General features: G+C 36.0%; 1 protein-coding gene across 9 annotated transcripts in view; it reads right to left on the bottom strand.

Moving 5' to 3' along the window:
* KDM6A (lysine demethylase 6A) overlaps window positions 1–18865 on the bottom strand; it is a 221654-nt gene that overhangs the window by 50456 nt on the left and 152333 nt on the right. For 4 of the 9 annotated variants that reach the window (XM_035003443.1, XM_035003434.1, XM_035003490.1 and 1 more), the window contains 9 exons: window positions 15710–15803; window positions 12750–12876; window positions 7364–7462; window positions 7001–7220; window positions 6308–6442; window positions 5700–5855; window positions 5035–5130; window positions 3982–4083; window positions 2919–3314 (listed from right to left, as the gene is read on the bottom strand). In XM_035003443.1, the coding sequence (XP_034859334.1) occupies window positions 2919–3314; window positions 3982–4083; window positions 5035–5130; window positions 5700–5855; window positions 6308–6442; window positions 7001–7220; window positions 7364–7462; window positions 12750–12876; window positions 15710–15803 (1425 nt within the window). The remainder of the gene's footprint in view (window positions 1–2918; window positions 3315–3981; window positions 4084–5034; window positions 5131–5699; window positions 5856–6307; window positions 6443–7000; window positions 7221–7363; window positions 7463–12749; window positions 12877–15709; window positions 15804–18865) is intronic. The other 5 variants (XM_035003448.1, XM_035003463.1, XM_035003455.1 and 2 more) reach the window with 5 other exon arrangements.

Here is an 18865-nt window from a genome sequence, read left to right as displayed (position 1 = left end):
CCTTTATTGCTGAATGACCTGGAACCCCCCCCTCCAAAATCCCATCCTCTCACCTACTCTAACACCTACTCTAACACCTACTCTCCTCTTCCTCCTGTGTTAATTTCTCCCTCTATACCGAACGCTGCCCATTAGCTTTCACCTCCCCCCTTAAATTTCTGATTTCTCCCAACTTAAATTTAAAACAAAAAACAACTCTTATCCCACTTCCCCTTCAGCTGTCGCCTGTTTCTCTCCTTCCTTTTTATGTCATGATCTATGGGGATGGCACCCTGGCACTGTGCAGTACACAGCCCACGTGACTAAAGTATCTGTGTTGGAACTGTCTACCATTTATTGCTTTCAATTTCTTTTTCCATTTTATGTTGAAGCCAACTACAGTTAGGCTTTTGCCCCCACCAATCCACTGAAATTGTTCTCATCCAAATGTTTTCTGTAAAGTGTCACACAGAAAATATTTTAGGCTTTGTGGGCCATATAGGTCTCTGTTACACATTCTTTTTTTTTTTTTTTTTAAGAATGCTTTAAAAATGAAAATCCATTCTTCATTTGTGGGCTGTAGAAACAAGAACAGTAACAAAAGCAGGTCGTGGTCATGGGGTAGATTTGGCTTGTGCCCCTTAGTTTTTCCTGGCCCCAGCAATGTCACCAAATACCTCAGATGGTCAATTCCCAGTCCTTACCTTACTAGGCCAATGAGCACTATATGATTTATACTTTGATCATGCTTTCCTCCTTGAAAGATTTTCTTCACTTGGCTTCCAGGACATCACTCACATTCTCCTGGATCTCCTACTACCTCACAGGTCACTCCTCTTCTAGCCTTCTTTGCTAGTTCTTCAATTTCCTGACCTATTACACTGGAATGCCTCAAGGCTTGCAGTCTTGAGTTCTTTCCTCCATCTCCTGCTCCCCCACGCCCCCGCCCTGGCATGGTGAGTTCACCCAGACTCATCCATCCCTTGAAGTGGGTCAGGCTAGCTTGGACTCCTCTCTTTCTCACCCTACTCTGTCAGCTAATCCCATCAGTTCTACCTTCCAAATGAACCCAAAACCTGACCATTTCTACTGCTGCCATTCTGGGTCTAGCCACCACCATCTCTTAACCTGGCTTACAGCAATAACCTCCAAATCTGTCACATCATTTCTACCTTTGCCTCCTTTAGTCTATCCAGAGTACCAGAGAGGATCTAGTTAAAAACTAAGTTCAGATCATGTTACTCCTCCATTCAAAACCCCCCTACAGTTTCCCATGTAATGCACAATAAAGTCCAATACCCTTATAATGGCCTACAAGGCTGAACATGATTCAGACAGCCTGTTTCCAGCTGGACCACATTTACCTCCCCTCTTCTCATTCTTAGCTGGGCCCACTCAGCCATGCTTGTCACCTTGATTTTCCTCAAAAAATGCAAAACACACTCCTACCTTAGGGTCTATTGCTTCTTGCTGCTCCCTGGGCTTGAACACTTTTTTTTTTTTTCTTCATTTTTTAATGTTATGTTAATCACCATATATTACATCATTAGTTTTTTGGGCTTGAACACTCTAATCACAAATACCTTTAAGGCTCACTTCCGTAACTCTTTCAGGTCTTTATTCAAATGTCACCTTCCAGTGAAGCCTTCCCTGACCTTCCTATTTATAACTGTGAATCCTCTACCACTGATCTCTAGTACTCCCCAGCTCCCCTAATACACTTTTCCAGAGAACTAAATATATCATTACCTAATGTTCTATATATAATGCTTACTTGTCTATTTTTTTTTATCTGCATGAATTAAGACATTTTTGTTTGTGGATTTATCCCCAGAGCCTCAAATAGGACATGGACACAGTAGGTGCTCAAAATTTAAGGATAAATAAAACTACTAATCATTCTAGAAGAGATGGTCCCACCAACAGCAGTACTTTAAGAATAAACTTAGAAGTCTTAGAAAAAGAACTTATCTTGGTTTGACCAATAATAAAAGGCTAACCAGCAGTAAGTCAAATATTTCTTATAGTAGACTAATAAAAGCACAAATCATTTGGCAATGTGTGTTGGCAACATTTTTTTTTCAGATGCTTACTCTTTGACCTTTCAGTTCCACTTTGAAACATCCGTTCCACGGAAACAATCCAAAACATAGGAAAAACTATGTGCGTAAATATTTAGAAGTAAAAACTTAGAAATTGTGTCTAACAGTGAACTGAGTAAAATATGGCACGTATTTTTGACAGAAATAATGTCCATGAAATCCATTATTCTGTTTTGAAAACTTCAGTGGCTCCACTTTGCCTTAAAGACAAATTAGGCAACTTTTTCTACCTTCCTCAGCCTGATATTTCACCCTTACCTCTTCATAATCTATACTCTAGGCACATTTTACCAGCAGCTCTCTCCCCTCCCAAATTCTCCAATTTCTGGAGACTCTTAACATCTTAGTTTATGTGCCGTCCTAGGTACTCTGGCAGCACTTTTCACCAAAGTCATGCTTCATAGTAATTTATGGTAACTGCTTCTTTAATGGTCTTTTTCACCCACCACAGTGAATACCTAAAACTTAGCATAAGCACCTGATCTTAAGTAGGCAATATATGTAGAAATGAACTAAGTACCATTACATAAATGTTTATGCCATTGTAAATTAACAAAGTTTTGGGGGACTGTATGATCTGTTTCCTTCTTTTGGAAAGTTCCAAGATTGTGTGGGTGTGCCCGTGCGTGCGTGTGTGGGGAGAATTTTGTAATGGAAAAGAAAATATACTCGTGTGTGTGTGGGGGGGGGGGGGTGTCAAAATGTAGTTAATAACATAGTACTATAAAATGCTTATAAAAACATTCCTCAAACTTCTTTTTCCTCTCAAAATGCGTAAAACCAAATAAAGACAACTACTATGTGAGGAGCCAACAATGCAGCTAGTCCTTCTATTACCTGAGTGGAGTTAGATAGTTGGTTTTTCCACGGCTCCTCTGCGCTGCTGGTCAGGTTTGTGCGGTTATGAGGTAGAGTGAGTGCGTTTCTCTGCAGGTAAGGCACGTTTCCATTACTTCCACTTCCTGTTATGTGATTATTGCCTATCAAAATAGTGTCTGTACTCCCCAGCGTTCTTGATGTGCTACAGGGAACATGGCCTGTAGAAAAGGGTCCGTTGGCCAAAGGCTGCCCAGGGCAGGCAGGGCGGACTCCAGGCTGAGAGACGCTAGGCACTCTGGTCAGAGCAAGCTGGGGCTGCTGGCCAGAGACTGAGTTTGTAGGCAGTGATGAGTCAGCTGTTGGCCCATTAGGAATTCCAGTAGCTCGTACCTGTGCAACTCCTGTTTGTCTCATCTGTCAAAAAGCAAATGAAAAATAAATGCTGCTTGTGTGGCCCAAAAGGTAGAGAACCAGAATATGAAGGTGTGCAACCAGGTAATCTCTGATTTTACTCTAACATTTAATTTCTCTAGGTTGAAAAATACACACTTTTTAAAAACAAGAAACTGTGTTTATTCGTATTTAGATAGCTCCCTCAGAAAAGCAGAAATCTGTTTTGAGAAACATCCCTTCAGTAAAGACAAAAGAAAGCAGCTGAAAATTATGAAAACTAGAATTTATAGGTCTTTTCCCCAAGCAGAAAACAGGGGATCTCAAATTTTCATTCTATTTTATTTACATGCCAGATCCTCCAAACTAAACAAGTCCTGAAGAAAAGAACCTCACCTCAGTTTAGGATAGCTTGTTAAGTATTAAATAATATAAATAACCCTTAAGAACACAGGCAAAATAGCATGTAAATAAGTAACAAAATACCAACTCTTGTGCTCAAAATTAAATTTACAGCTATTTTTATCTAAAAATCTCTGTCCATTATTAGTATTTTAAGAAGCAAGATTACTAAATTCCACCAAATACTGGCAGAAAGAAGTGGGCATGAACATGCTCTAAAAGGATGTTTTAGTCAAGAAAAATACTCAAAATGCTAACAAATTTTAGGGGAAAAAAATTCTATACACACTTGGTGTTGCTGCATTAAGACAAACTGACTTTCCAGCTGTTCCAGCATCAGTTTCTGTGCTGGATTTAAGTTATTTCTATTTGCACGGAGCTGTTCCAAGTGCTAGAAGAAGAAGAAAGGAGAATACAGTCAAAGGCATATCTAAGAAACCAGCTCAAGCTCACTATTCTAAGCAACCTTGTCCTGAAATGACTATACCAACTCAGAACCGCTATCTAGTCAAAGATACGGATTCCTGATCAACAGCAATCAACCCCAAGATGAAGCCCTTTAAAAAGTTTGAGAGAGTAAGAAATAAACACTCATCTAAAGAGGTTTACTATAATGTGATATTTGAGACAAATGGGCATAAAATTTTACTTGTCAATACAGTATTTTTTGGTAGTCACACAGAAAGAAAGTTCTTTAAGCTTAAAAATGCATCATGTCAAGTACACTCAAAGCAGCACTGTTTGGAACAGAAAAAGTTTGAAGACAGCCTGACTATCCAAACCTAGTGCTCTGCTTAAATAAACGTGTGACATCTACATAAATAAATATGCTGTAGCCATAAAAGAACAAAGAAGCTCTTTACGTACTGACATGGAAAAGTCTGTAAAAATACATTATCATCAATATATATAGCATTCTACCATTTGTGTAAAAAAGGAGAAAAATAACATGAGAGAGAAGGAGGATGCATATTTGCTTGTACATGCATGCCATCTCAGGAAAGGTAGGTAAACTAATACCATGGACTGGCTGTTAGAAGGAGAACTAAGTGGGTAGGAGCAGGAACTGGAAGGAAAATTTACTTTATATAGCCTATAATCATACTGATGCAGTCTGAAGCATGTGAATATATTGCCTGTTTAAAAATAAAACTAAAAATAAGTGAAAAAAATCAAGAATAAATTATCCCATTACTCTGATAAAAGTGGGTTCATTTTGCTTATGTGTATATTAATTGGATTTACTGCCACTCAACTTTAAGAATACTTAAAAATTTGAGGTTTACTGCTTGTACTCTTTTTCAAGAGGAAAAATAATCTGTCAAAAGCGTATCTTACATACCTGTAATTTCTGTGGTGTCAAACACCACGAATGAGCTTGTTGCTGTACTGGAGGATGTGACACTGCATGGCCACTACTCCAATTATCAGAAGTATTCTGAGGAAAATTGATAAAAAAAAAAAAAAAATTAAAGAATATTTGGTTAAATCCATGGAGTTAACAGTAATGACTAATGAAGGCCAAATGACTATGAATTGGAATATTACATATAAAAAAAGTTATGACATTAAATTCTTTTAAAAATAATTTTACATGCATAATAAATTTGGGAAATCATAAATTTAAAACAAAAATATTGATTCCTTAATAAGCCACCCAAAAAGGCCCACCCCTAAACTATGGCCCAAATGGCTAACCTAAATAGCATACTGTCCACTAGATCCAACAATAAATTTATCTCAATGTCAGGAGAAAGTGATGATGAAAAGTGTGTTGAGATCTTAACGGCAGGGAGATGAATAAAATGATTTGATGAATGCAAATTTATCCCTACTTTCTATATTTAATATGATGCTAAGAATTTGGGATAGAAAAACTCAAACCTTTCACTCTTTGATGTCCACAGATTTAATATAAAGGACAGGAGACAGTCAAACTGCACAAGTTCAGGGCAGTTGGGAGTTTCCTTTTTGACTGGGATTTTTCTATTTCTCTAAAACATATACCTTTGTTGGACTAGATGTTCTTTTCCTCTTGGCAGGACTGGACAGGTCATCTACTTGGCTAGAAGGAATCATGTGTAGTGGCAAGGATTGCTGTGAAATTGGTGTTTGACTGAGGCCTACTACAGGTTCAGTATTTGGATGATGAGGTTTACATGCCTAAGAATCACAGAAGGAAGACAAAAATAGGGTTCTATATATTCTTAGTTCATTCCTTCAAATTATAAAACTTTACAAACTGCATATTTTCAAAGCTATGTGGACATCGCTGATTGCAATTATTGAAAATCAAAATCAAATGAATCATCAATGGAGGAATGTGTACCTTCCTTTGAAAAACTGCTTTAAAAATTAAACAAACCACTGCAGCATTATTTTAAGAAATCTCCTTCAAAATCATGAAAATGCACAAAGGTTCTAAATTGGCACCCCAAAATTTCTTCCCATATCAGAGGGAGTTTTATTTTGAATATCTAGATTCCCTTCGCAATTACAGCAAAAGGCTTTTCATTAATAAAAGCCTCCTGTACTTAGTAAAATATGCTTGACCACTACAGATTGAAAAGAACCCTTAAAGCTGGGCACCTGCAGAACATAACCCAACTTCTCACCTGCTGTGCTGTGTTCATGGCACCCTGCCTGGAGGTAAGCTCTGCGGGGATTGGTAGGCTCCATGCCTCCTCAATACTAGGAAGTAATTTAGTTTTATTCTGTAGACTACCTTGTGGAAGGTTACACAACTGAGCCTAGGAAAAATTATGTAAAAAGCAAATTTAACACAAGCCTACTTGAGTAAGAGCAAGTCCACTAAATCTTCCTAAATGCTATAACTAATTGTTTTTAAAAGAAAATAGATTCTTAATTTGGGGTTTCAGAAAGATACTAAGTATAAAGAGGGTAACCGGAATATAAACCTTTGTGAGAATTAAAACAAAGCTGAGCTCTGTTATCAGAGTTCTCATAGCTGTCTTCTCATGAAACTCCAAGCAAGAGTGAAAGACAGTGTTTGTGTTCTTTTCTCTAAAATGCTATGACAACTTAAAAATGTAGACAGCACATAGAAAAAAATTATGTAAATTAATATGCATCAACAGTAAATGTGCAAAAGAGCATCTTTTAAATACTGCATATCTTACTTAAAATGAAAAGTAAAATAATATTACAAGCTATGGTATGTTTACAAAATATGGAAACAAATTATAGACATCAAAACACAACTAGACAAACTTTCCAGCCACCCGCCTCCTGCCTGAGTGTCATGGGGAAACATGTGCCTTTAAAAAACTGCTATTTAAAAGTTTTACCTGTAAATACTTAATTCGTGCTGCAAGTGCAGAGGTATTACTACAACTTTTGCTTCTGGTTGCATTTAAGTAGCATTTAATGGCATCCTGAGGCTGGTTGCAGGATTCATAGAGTGTGCCTAGGTCCATCCAGGCTGCAGCATGGCCATGGTCCAATTGTACAGCACAAATATAAGCCTGTAAAGCATCCATAGGCTGATTTTGCTGCTGATATAGCACGCTAGAAAGAGAAAGTCAGAAAAAAAATAGGTCAACTAAGAAAACTACTTAGCTTCTCAAGTGATATTAACTACTAAGTACATTACACGTTATGCAACAGTTGTATATCAAGTATAAGACCATTATTTTTATATAACGTCTTACCCTATTGAACACCATGTATCTGCACTTGCTTCTGATTTATCAATAGACTGCCTGTAAGATATAAAGGCATCCTGAACTTTCCCAATACTTGAATAGCACCTGAGAGGGGAGGGAAAAAAAGATCCAGACAATTCCATTAATACTGATTAATTTTCTGAAAAACTTCAAGGCAAATAAAAATCCTAATAAGCTTACAAATTTCTGTGAATGTGTATATATATATAAAACTATAATGTACATTATAATTAACTATTCAGTGAACTATACTGTAGTTTATCTGATAAGTGCTAAAGCCATGCTGCATTAATGAACAATATTAAAATAATTAAAGGCCATATTACTTCAATATCATATAGAGTTGAAAGCGCACACGTGCACACACATGCACACGTGCCATTCCACTTTAATAGCTTGATCTATTTATATAGCTTACATTCAGTAAGAACACAGAGTTAAAAACCAAGAAAACCATTCTACGCTGGTAAGATTTGCTGAATCAGATTTCAGTTCTCCTTTCCTAAATAATAACCATGAGCTCAATCATTCTGTAATTCGTAAAAAATACAAACATTAAGATGCAGGTAAAATCAAGCTAACTATCAAAAACAGTAATAATAAGGTGAGTGCAATATTTCACGACATGTAAGGGTAACAAGGGTATGATTAAAGTTTCAAGGACCTGTCATTTTCTTAATGCAGATGTACTGGATGGAAACACAGAGCAGCAGCTGAAACTATAAATATATAGAAATTATCTTCTTAGTGCTTGGCACTAAGGAAAAAAGAAAAAACAGAACCCAGTCCCTGCCTTCAAGGAGCTTACAATTTAGTTGAGGACTGAAGACACATTACAAATGTCATGATGCCGTTATCATATGGCTGACACAGACAAGAACTGTTCTGAGAATTTAGGGTAAAAGACACCAAAATACACACTACAGGATTTAGGAAAAGCAAGAAAGGGAAGGGTAACACTAAGGAATTTGAGTATGTATAGATGCATATAGTTTAGATCTGTGATTATCAATTATCAGCCAATATATGGCAATTTGGCCATGAAAATAAAATGGAAAGATAACATACACTTACATAAATTTTCCATTAAACTAATTAATACTTACATTGCAACCGACTTATTTTGAAATACAACTGAGTAAACATCAAAAAAAATTTTTTTTGAAGATTTTTATTTATTTATTTGACAAAGAGAGAGACAGCGAGAGAGGGAACACAAGCAGAGGGAGTAGGAGAGGGAGAAGCAGGCTTCCCGCAGAGCAGGGAGCCCAATGCGGGGCTCTATATCCCAGGACCCTGGGACCAAGACCTAAGCAGAAGGCAGACACTTAACAACTGAGCCACCCAGGCGCCCCAACAGCAAAAAATCCTTAAATGTTTTTACGTGCCCAAATAGCATATTTAGATCCTCATAATTATTCTTTGAAATTTTACTGATTCATGTAATCCAAAAGTCTGGGAACCACTGATTCAGACGGAGAAGATGAGAGAAGGCATTTCAAAATGTTGTTTGAACAGTATGAGCAAAACCTAATGTATAGAAGACAGCACAGATACAAAGAGTAGAGAATTATAAATCCAGGCCAAGGATAACCTGAAGTTTTTGGTCTTCTAACAAGAGAAATGGCACCACGAAAGCACTTTACAGGAATATTAATCTGCTAACAATGTGTAGGGATAAACTGAAAGGAAAATAAATTATGGACAGTAAAAAAGAAGGCAGCTATACTCACTGGCTTGGAACAGGCCAAAATTGGGGTAAAAGTAATGAAAATGGCAAGAAAGGAAAAGAAGGGAGAAACAGTAAACCAAAAAGACAGATAAAGACTCTGTGACCAACTGATTAGATATCCATGGGGGGGGGAGGGGTGGGATAACTTAGATTTAAGCCTGAGCAAAGAGAGTTTAAAATAATAAATAAATAAAAAGTGACCTCATTGGCAAAACTAAAAGGAGAGGAGATGGTTTGGAAAAGAATATGAGGTTTGAAATATGCTTACTTTGATGTGAGGTGAGAACACTAAAATGGATAATGTTAGGTAAAAAATAAGAGATGTGGTCCTGAAATTTAATACCTTGAAATATAGAGATCTAGATTTGGAATTCATCCACATAGAAGAGAGGGTTTAAGAACACAGGACGACTACAAGGGAGAGGTGAAAAAGCCTAAGGAATCACTAATCTTATGGATTGGGCAATAAGAAATGTCAGTGACTGAGACAGAGGGGGCCGTGTCAGAGCAAGCCTGCAAACTTTTACGAAGGGAGAATTCAGGACAATGCCAAATAGGGACAGATACCACAAAGGAAGGGAATGCTTAACAGATAGTAGAAAACACATTCTGTTTGTTGTTGTTAAATCAAAGCCAAATCTCAGATTTACAGACAAATTTACCTAACCACTGAGAGGAATAAGCAGTAATTCCCCAACCAATGTTTTCACATTCCATTCCTACAAAGTCAAAGTAGGAAACCAATGTGCCCAAATGCAGACGTCCCAGTCCAACCACCAACCACTTTTCCTCTAATAAAACTTAACTAAGTTCCCCTGAGACAGCCTTGTGTCTCTGAAAAACCAATGAGTGAACCTAGGCTCTAGTTCCTGTTCTGATTTAGTTTACCTGTGTGACTGTGACCTTGGACAAAACATTTTCCTCCTCTGAACTCACTTTCTAGATCTGTAAAATGACAGGATTTACAAAGTGAAGCAGGTGACCTCCTGGTCCCTCCCAGCTCTAACATTCTATAGTTCTGTGCTAACAATGTCAGTGATCAGTACCAGTATAAGAGCATTACCACATTACCCCTGTATTATGATACACACATGCCAAATGACATCTTCAACACAGACCTGAATGCAAAGGTAAGTAATAAAAAGCCTTAGAAATATTAGGGTCATCAAATCCCAAAGCTGCTTACTGACACTTGAGGTCTCCATTCAGAGCTTTAATAACTTTTAAAATATATATTATTTATAAAAATTTTCTCACAACAAAAAGGATTAGAAGCAACACATCAGAAGGCAGTGAAAGGAGGTCAAAAAAAAGTAAACACCAATGAAAAAAGTCTAAAACAATCGTCAAATTATGTTATTACGGATAAAAAATAATGAACATCTAACATGATAATGTTGAACTCCAAAACAAATTAAACTGAGGTAAGTATCCTTTATTTGAGAAATCATAAAGCATGTTGTATATTTGGAAAATTTTATCTGAAAAGATTCAAATAAAAGCATCTCAGCAGCTTAAATGTAAAGTCAGTTAACTAAAATTAAAAAAAAAAAACAAAAAACAAAACAAAAAAACAACCCTCCTGTGGAATACTGCTCACTGAGCTGAAAATTACAGCACTACTAAAATAGTAATTTTAAAAATAGTAAAAGTAAAAATAGAATTTTTTTTTAAGTATACTAAAAAGACAATCAACACTACTGTATTGTATTAAACTACTAATCTTTATTTTAGGTCAAAAGGAAAATAATGTCTGGTACACATGCCTTTTAACCTATATTAAAATAAATTTTCATATATAACGTTAACACTAGAGGCGATGACTAGGCAGCCCCTACTTTCTAGTGCTGGACCTCCTTCCCAGTCCCTGTATGAAGCCTCCCACTGTACAACACTAACACTAGCAATGGGGCTAGCTTTAAACACAAATAGTGTTCAGTCAGTTCATTTATTCCATTTATTGAATAGCCACTTTGCTAGGCGAGAATATACAAAGATGGTAAGACCCAGTTTCTGCTCCCAAATATCTTCAGTGAAAGAGAAAGACAAAGTTTGGACTCTTAAGCTTTACTAGTGAGCAACCCAAATTAGATTATTTTATAAAGCTTTGGAAGGTATTAGAAAATTTCTGCTAAAAATAGGTACCTTCCCAGCCAACTCTTATTGTACATTATTAATGACGAACCAAAAAAAATTTTTTTTAAATCTTAGTATTACTCCATCTCATAGAAACACTTTGCTAAATTTAAAGGAAAAATGAAATCATACAAAATACTAAAACTTAATGTGATTTATGGAAAACTCAAACAGCTTAAAATTAAAACAACATAGGATAATTTCAAAAGAAATCATAGGGCGCCTGGGTGGCTCAGCTGGTTAAGCGACTGCCTTCGGCTCAGGTCGTGATCCTGGAGTCTCGGGATCAAGCCCCGCATCGGGCTCCCTGCTCAGCAGGGAGTCTGCTTCTCCCTCTGCCCTCTTCCCTCTCGTGCTCTCTGTCTCTCATTCTCTCTCTCAAATAAATAAAATCTTAAAAAAAAAAAAAATCATAAAATTGAAACCTTCAGGGTGAGAAGGTACCTAACAGATAATCTATAACCAGGGTCTCTCAACCTCAGCACTACTGACATTTTGGGTCAGGTAATTTTTTGTCCTAGAGGGCTGTCCCACTAGATGCCTGTAGCATTCCCCATAGTTGTGATAACCAAGTATTTCCACACATTATAAAATGTCCCCTATGGGCCAAAATAGTCCCCTATGAAAACCAACGATCTAACATAATCCTCTTATTTAATAGGTTAAAAGAAAATTGAAGCATCAAAAAGTTTAACTGCGCCATCCATGATTCCACATATATTAGCCTAACCAAGACTTGAATCCAAGTCTCTCAACTCCTAGTACACTGATCTTTCCACCATACCACAAAAGCTAAAACCAGTTAGGAAACAAAATACAATCTAATAATGGCCCCAAAATATAATCTATCAGATACATATACAAAAGATATATTTCAGATAATCAGTAAGCACAATTTCGGCATTTGAAGTACAGAGTAAAGTTTATAGACTTGCAGAAAACTATTTTCATTATATGTCACTTTCTCCTTTCCAACAAATGCACTAATAATGTATCCACTTTCTCACTGTGAGATGTCAAGTAGAACTGATTTCGGACCTACTATTAATCAAATTATGTCCATTCTAATGTATATATCATTATTCCAAATCACAAATAGCAAGGTCCCATTGGCTACTGGTGGTCACTAGGCAGAATAAGAAATTAATTCTGTTCTGTTAAATAGACATATAAAGAAAATACTAGAAATCAGAAGAAAGGGCATTTAAATACTAGAATGAAGAACTACTATCTGATAAGACTTTTTAAAAACCAGCAATAATTCACATCAAATGAAAATCCAACAAGCAAAATGAGAAATGTCCCAGTAGAGCAGATTATGCTGTGTGAGGAAACTACCACACTCAGAAGTTTTCTTTTATTTAACTCCCAGAAATCTGTGTGATAATATATTTAAAAAGGAAAATACATTGATCAGCTTATAAATGTAAACAAACGTTTTTAGCTCATAATTCAAATCTCTTAGGTGGAATAAACAAAAGCAAAACTTAAGTATAGTCTCACCTTCCAAGGAAATACCAGGACTGGCCAGAATTAGGATCTGCTTCCAAGGACTTCTGGAGATACTGAATAGCATAGCTTTCCTTGGTGGCTTTATCTCCCAGAAGATCCACAGTGTGATGCATCCAACCTATAGTAAATGATTAAAAAGTATTTACCTAAATGACTTAATTGTTCTTCAGATTTTAAGAATACTAAGCAGAAAACACGTAAGTAAAAATATTCTTTTTTCAGTCAACTTATTCATTTAGTTTGGCATACACATTCCCAAAATTTAGAACTGCCAATTCTGATTATAAGGAAGTCTGTTTCTCACAGGAAGGTACAGTCAAACCTATAAAGAACTTTATTCCAGAGAAAATGAAACGATATTAAGCACTGATTTAACACTTAGTAAACTATAGTTCCTCTTTTCTAATTTTGGTATTTGAAAAAATTCCAAGTTATGAAACAAAGCATATAAAGATGTTCAATCTTATTCAGTGCTCTATGTAAAACTTTATGTACATTTTAAGACTCTCCAAGACAGTCTATTAACACAATGTTTATTTCCAAGGAATAAATATTAAGACTACTTAATCAATGATAGCTCAGAGTACAACACACACATATAACCCTACCTCACTGGCACTGGCCACGTATGTTCACAACTTATCTAAAATAAAAACTATAAAGCATTCGACAATTATTTAAAAAATATTCAAATGGTGTAAATAAAAATGGTATAAAATGCGTACCACAAATGTTTAATAAATAAATTTAGATTGTGCATAATAGTGCATAATCTCAATTGTATGTAGAATCTCAAAAAGCTGAATACATAGAAGGAGATATTAGAATGGTGATTACCAGGAATGGGGAGGTAGGGGAAATGGGGAGATACTGGTCTAAGGGTACAAAGTTGCAGTTATGTAGGATGAGTAAGTCTAGAGAGTAATGCACAGCAGAATGACTGTAGTTAATAATATTGTAATATATACTGGAAATTTGCTGAGAGAGTAGGTTTTGCGTGCTCTGACCACACACAAACAAATGGTAACTATGTGAGGAGATGGATCTGTTGATTAGCTTGACAATACTATTCATTTCACTATGTATAGGTATATCAAAACAGTTGGAAACGGAAAGGAACGGAAAGGAAAAAGGAAAGGAAAAAGGAAAGGAAAAAAGAAAGGAAAAAGGAAAGGAAAGGAAAGGAAAGGAAAAGGAAAGGAAAGGGTTATGTAAGCAATCAAAAGATTGGATCATGGAATAATGTATTCTAAAACCTTTAAGACACAAGGAATAATTTGGTTTAATTTGCTGGGGAAATCATATTTCAGTTGGATCAATTCAAGTGCATAAAATCAGCTCTGTTCTTTGTATATAGTCCATATTATACAAAACAAAGAAGGACCCTTATTTTCTGACATTTATTATAGTTGCTGTGCTCCAAAAGATATTTCAAGGAGACTGAGTTAATATATTTTATGAAAATACACATCAATCACACATTTACGTTTATTCATCTGTTCCTCCATTATGCCCTATTACTAGTAAGAATGGAACCTAGAGAAACAAGCTCTAAAAGGAGCTGCTTAAGCGGCAGTGACAAGCAAGTAGGAAGGACTGATGTGCAGGCATAAGTCAGACTTAATTAGGAGAGGTATTTTTCTGTTCAAAAGCATGAAAAGTTTATTATACTTACACACTCTGAAATATGGTAAGCCAATGCCAAAGACGACAGGTGATTCAGACATAATCCAAAACTATTTCAATCTATTTCCTAAATTTAAAAGGTGTATGCATTTTTGCTACTGACATACTCTTCACTGCAGCTAAAATGCATAAATTAGCTGAATGAGTAAGCTGCCTTATGCTAAAGGCACCACTTTGTTCTTTTTACTTAAGGACACAAAACCTTTCTTTACTGTACTAGTAAGCTTGTTTTAATTTTTTTTTAAGATTTCATTTATTTATTTGAGTGAGAGAGCCTGTGTGCATGTGAGTAGAGGAGGGGCAGAGAGGGATAAACTTGTTTTAAAGATACAAATTCACAAAACTCAAACATGATCTGTAAACTTATTAAAAAAATATTCAAATACTTCCACAATTTTTAAAAGTATGGATAACTCAAGTAAAATTCTAACCAGAGATTAAATTAAAAACAAAGCTAAAAACAAGAGTTTTATATTAAGGCAATGTGCTCATTTTGTGTAATTAATCATATGATAGGTATCAATATCATGAAGATCAGTGATAAAATCTAGGCTTAAATGATTTTAAAATTATATAAAAAGTCACATTATGAAAATATTCATATTACTACACGTTGGTTAAAAATTAAAGAATAAATTATTTGCCCAGACCAAAAACAAATAAACAAAAGCTGGGGGGAAAAACCCAAATAACACATACATACAAGAAACATGACTCAAAAACTACACAACAAAACAAAATGTAAGGAACTCAATCACTATCTTCTTGATCACAGTGACATATTACATCCAAATGGCTATGTTTCTTCATCTTTAACATTAGACTAGAATATTGCATGTGTACAAAAACACTATACTGTTAGATGTTCCACAACTTTTAGATGAAATGTTTTAGTTAATATTATTGACAGAGCTATGAAAGCAAGCTCACCAATCACCAAGTGACTTTAGACAAATCATTTAACTTCATTCAGTGCTAAGCATATCTGGCACAAAGGAAGTATTCAACCCCCTTCACCCATAGGTTAAGTACTAGAGAATAATTCTGAGAATTTAAAAGGACTAGCTACACTGAAGAACTGAAATGAGATGGACAATGCTTGGCAAAAGGTGGAAATATGCTCGGTTCAGATTAATTCTATCAACTCTGGGTAAAAGAAGGAAAAAGAATAGAATACATGAGCCAAATACATATTTGCCATCCCTGACATGTAAAAATCATAAAGAGAAATACTTATAATACACTAAATGTACACTATTACATACCTAACTGTTGTAAGACAGTTGCCTTTACTTGTGCAGAAAGGTTTTCCGTCTGCAAAAGTTGTTCATAAGCTTCCTTTGCAGAATGATACTTCCTCTAAAAAGCAGAAAAAAAGAGATTTAAACAAAAATAAAATTGGTATCTTTGAAGAATTAGCGCATATATTAAGATTTACTACATAATACTAAAAAAGAAAAAAGATTTACTACATAATCCTGATACTTTAGCGTACTTCTTACAGCCAACTGAAAGAAGAAAGTGCTAATTCCATTATGGAATGTTCCTTTAACACCAGACCGTTGTGGATAATAGGTCCATGTTTCAGAGTAACTAATACCAGTAAACATTCAATACAATAAAGTATTAAAATATGCCCTTTTAAGAATTTGCCAAATCTCAATTGTTAAAATCATCTCAACTTATTTAATAATAATTTCATCTTTATTATGTAACACTGATGAAGCTAGAGAAATATTCTACCTCCAAGTGCATAATCTCTACCTAGAAACACCAAGTTCCCAAGCAACTAAATATAAACAACAGAGTATACACCAAAAATGTTTTTAAAAATCTAAGTGCAAAATTAGTTAAAATCTAAGTTTAAAGGTACTGGTATATATCCTATGGAAAAAATTTATAATATGTATGACTTTAAAGATACCAAACCTCCCGTACTTACAGAGTAAAAGCGTTCACAACACTTAAGGTTCCATAGGCAAATCTCTAAATGAAACCATTTACCCACAGTCCCCTTCCCCAAGTGACAGAAACCCGTTATTGCTACAGTTATAAAGCTTAAGACAGCTCCTCCAAGAAAAAGGGGAAGGGGAGAAAAGGGGAAGTCAACAAAAGAAAACCTCCTAAATACTACCTTTAAAACATACTCAGCAGAACAACGGATTGAAGTGGCTTTTATTCATTATCAGCAATAGTCCATAGCTGCCTGAGCAAACAAATTCTTCTCAAAAACAAACAAACAAACATAGGTAGGGGAGTGCCTGGTGGCTCAGTCGGTTGTGTCTGCCTTCAGCTCAGGTCATGATCCCAGAGTTCTGGGATCGAGTCCCGCACTGGGCCCCTTGCTCAGCAAGGAGTATGCTTCTCCCTCTCCCTCTGCCTCTCCCCCCACCCCAGCTGGCTTGTGCTCTCTCTCCCTCTCACTCACTCTCTCTCTCAAATAAATAAATCTTTAAAAAAATAAATAAAAATAAATAAAATTAAAAAAAAACCATAGGTACAAATACAAAACTAGCTGTAGGATCCTCAGGCAAATCACTAAAACTATGATTCAACATCCATAAAACAGAGCTAATACCCAATCTTTCTATCTGGAGTTGTTCTAAGGATCAAATGAGATAAGCAAAGAGCTAGAGAAACAAATAAGGTGCTACTTGAATACAGTATGTGAACACAGTAAAGATCTGAAAGAACTGGCCATTAAGATTAACAGAAGTTACTACATAAACTTTTACTCATCAGTTCAGTTAGTTCCCCCTAACTATTAATCTGATCCCAAAAAGCTGTTGAGACAATTAATACAAGGTAAGGACCAAGTTATCCAACTCAATTCCTTCAAATGATATGCTAAAACATACTTTCAAACACAAGTAATAATAATAAAAAGACAACATACTTGAAAAACTGGTTGCATCACACTGAGAAACATAAAGTTGGATTTCTACTTCTTATCATATATAGGCAGAGAAGCATATGAGAGAAAAAATGTAGGAGAATATTCTCTTGAGATGGGAATGAATTTCTTTGACATGGCCAAAAACAATACAAATCATAAGGAAAAGTAAAGATCTGATTTGAAACACAAAGCAGAAAAATAGGCAATGGACACAAAAACCAACACATAAAAGGTGAAAAACATGTGAGCAAGTGTTCATCTCTAGAAATCAGAAAATGCAAGTTTAAATGAGATACCACCACCTACCCATCAGATTGGCAAACAAGAAAGTTGAGTAATCCAAGTCTTTTGGGGATGTGAGTAAAGAAAAACACTCGTGCCCTGCTGGAAGGGGAATCATTCATGAAATCAGGTATGCAAACGCACTACAATCCAGCAAGCTCACTCTTGGGACACAGATGCCAAAGAAACCTTTCCACAGGTAATGTTCTAAAATGGTACCGTTTACAGTATCAGGAACTGGGGTCAACCTAGGTCTATGTCACTAGGGAGTGAAAACATAAAATATGATGGATGCTTATACTAGAACAATAAGCAGCAATTACATATGGCATATAAAAAGCAACATGAGTTTAACTTTAAAGGTGTTTAGTAAAAAGCGTTGCTTGTGGTAATGTTGGAATAACCGTTCTACAGGAGCTTTCAGTTACAGATAAAATATAAGTCAACTATCAGAAAGCCTAGGGCACCTGGGTGGCTCAGTCGTTAAGCATCTGCCTTTGGCTCAGGTCATGATCCCAGGGTCCTGGGATCGAGTCCCGCATCGGGCTCCCTGCTCAGCAGGAAGCCTGCTTCTCCCTGTCCTACTCCCCCTGCTAGTGTTCCCTCTCTCGCTATCTCTCTCTGTCAAATAAATACTTTAAAAAAAAAACAAAAAACCTATCAGAAAGCCTAGGGAGAAACCAAATCAGGCTATAACCAGAGACATTAACCCTTAAGAAAAGGGAATGGCACTGGATGAGTAACCCCCTTTTACTAGGATTTTCACTTGAGAGCAGGCCTTAATTGGTGCCTGGTTGGCTAGAACGCAAAAGAAATGAGCAATCTCACCAGCTTAAAGAATCAGAGAACACACTTTGAAGCTATCACAAGAACTAGAAGTGAGGGGAGAAATCCCAGGGAGGAGAGAGTGAAAGAAAGAGAACACCAAATTCTGCAATTAAACTCTGCCTAAATCTCTTGTTGACTGCTGAACTATGCATGAACACGGCAGATGTCCAGCAGCCTAAAAGAACTAAAGAGAGATTTCAGCCACTGTCAGCTACAGGGGTGTCCACATTTAGAGTGTGCCTTGAGCAAAATTAACCAGTTTATGTAAAACAAAAACATCAATCTTCAGAAAAATATAACAAAGTCACTCTACAATGTATTATTCATGACAGCCAGGATAAAATTACCAGACTTATAAAGAATCAGGAAGATTCTACTCACATTCAAAAGAAAAGGGAATTAATGAAAATAAACC

The sequence above is a fragment of the Mirounga leonina genome, unplaced genomic scaffold (genome assembly GCF_011800145.1).
Source record: "Mirounga leonina isolate KUSES-001 unplaced genomic scaffold, KU_Mleo_1.0 Mir_101609, whole genome shotgun sequence".
Taxonomy (NCBI): Eukaryota; Metazoa; Chordata; class Mammalia; order Carnivora; family Phocidae; genus Mirounga; species Mirounga leonina.
The sequence above is the reverse complement of the archived record's forward strand: the minus strand, read 5'-3'. Positions and strand labels throughout refer to the sequence as shown.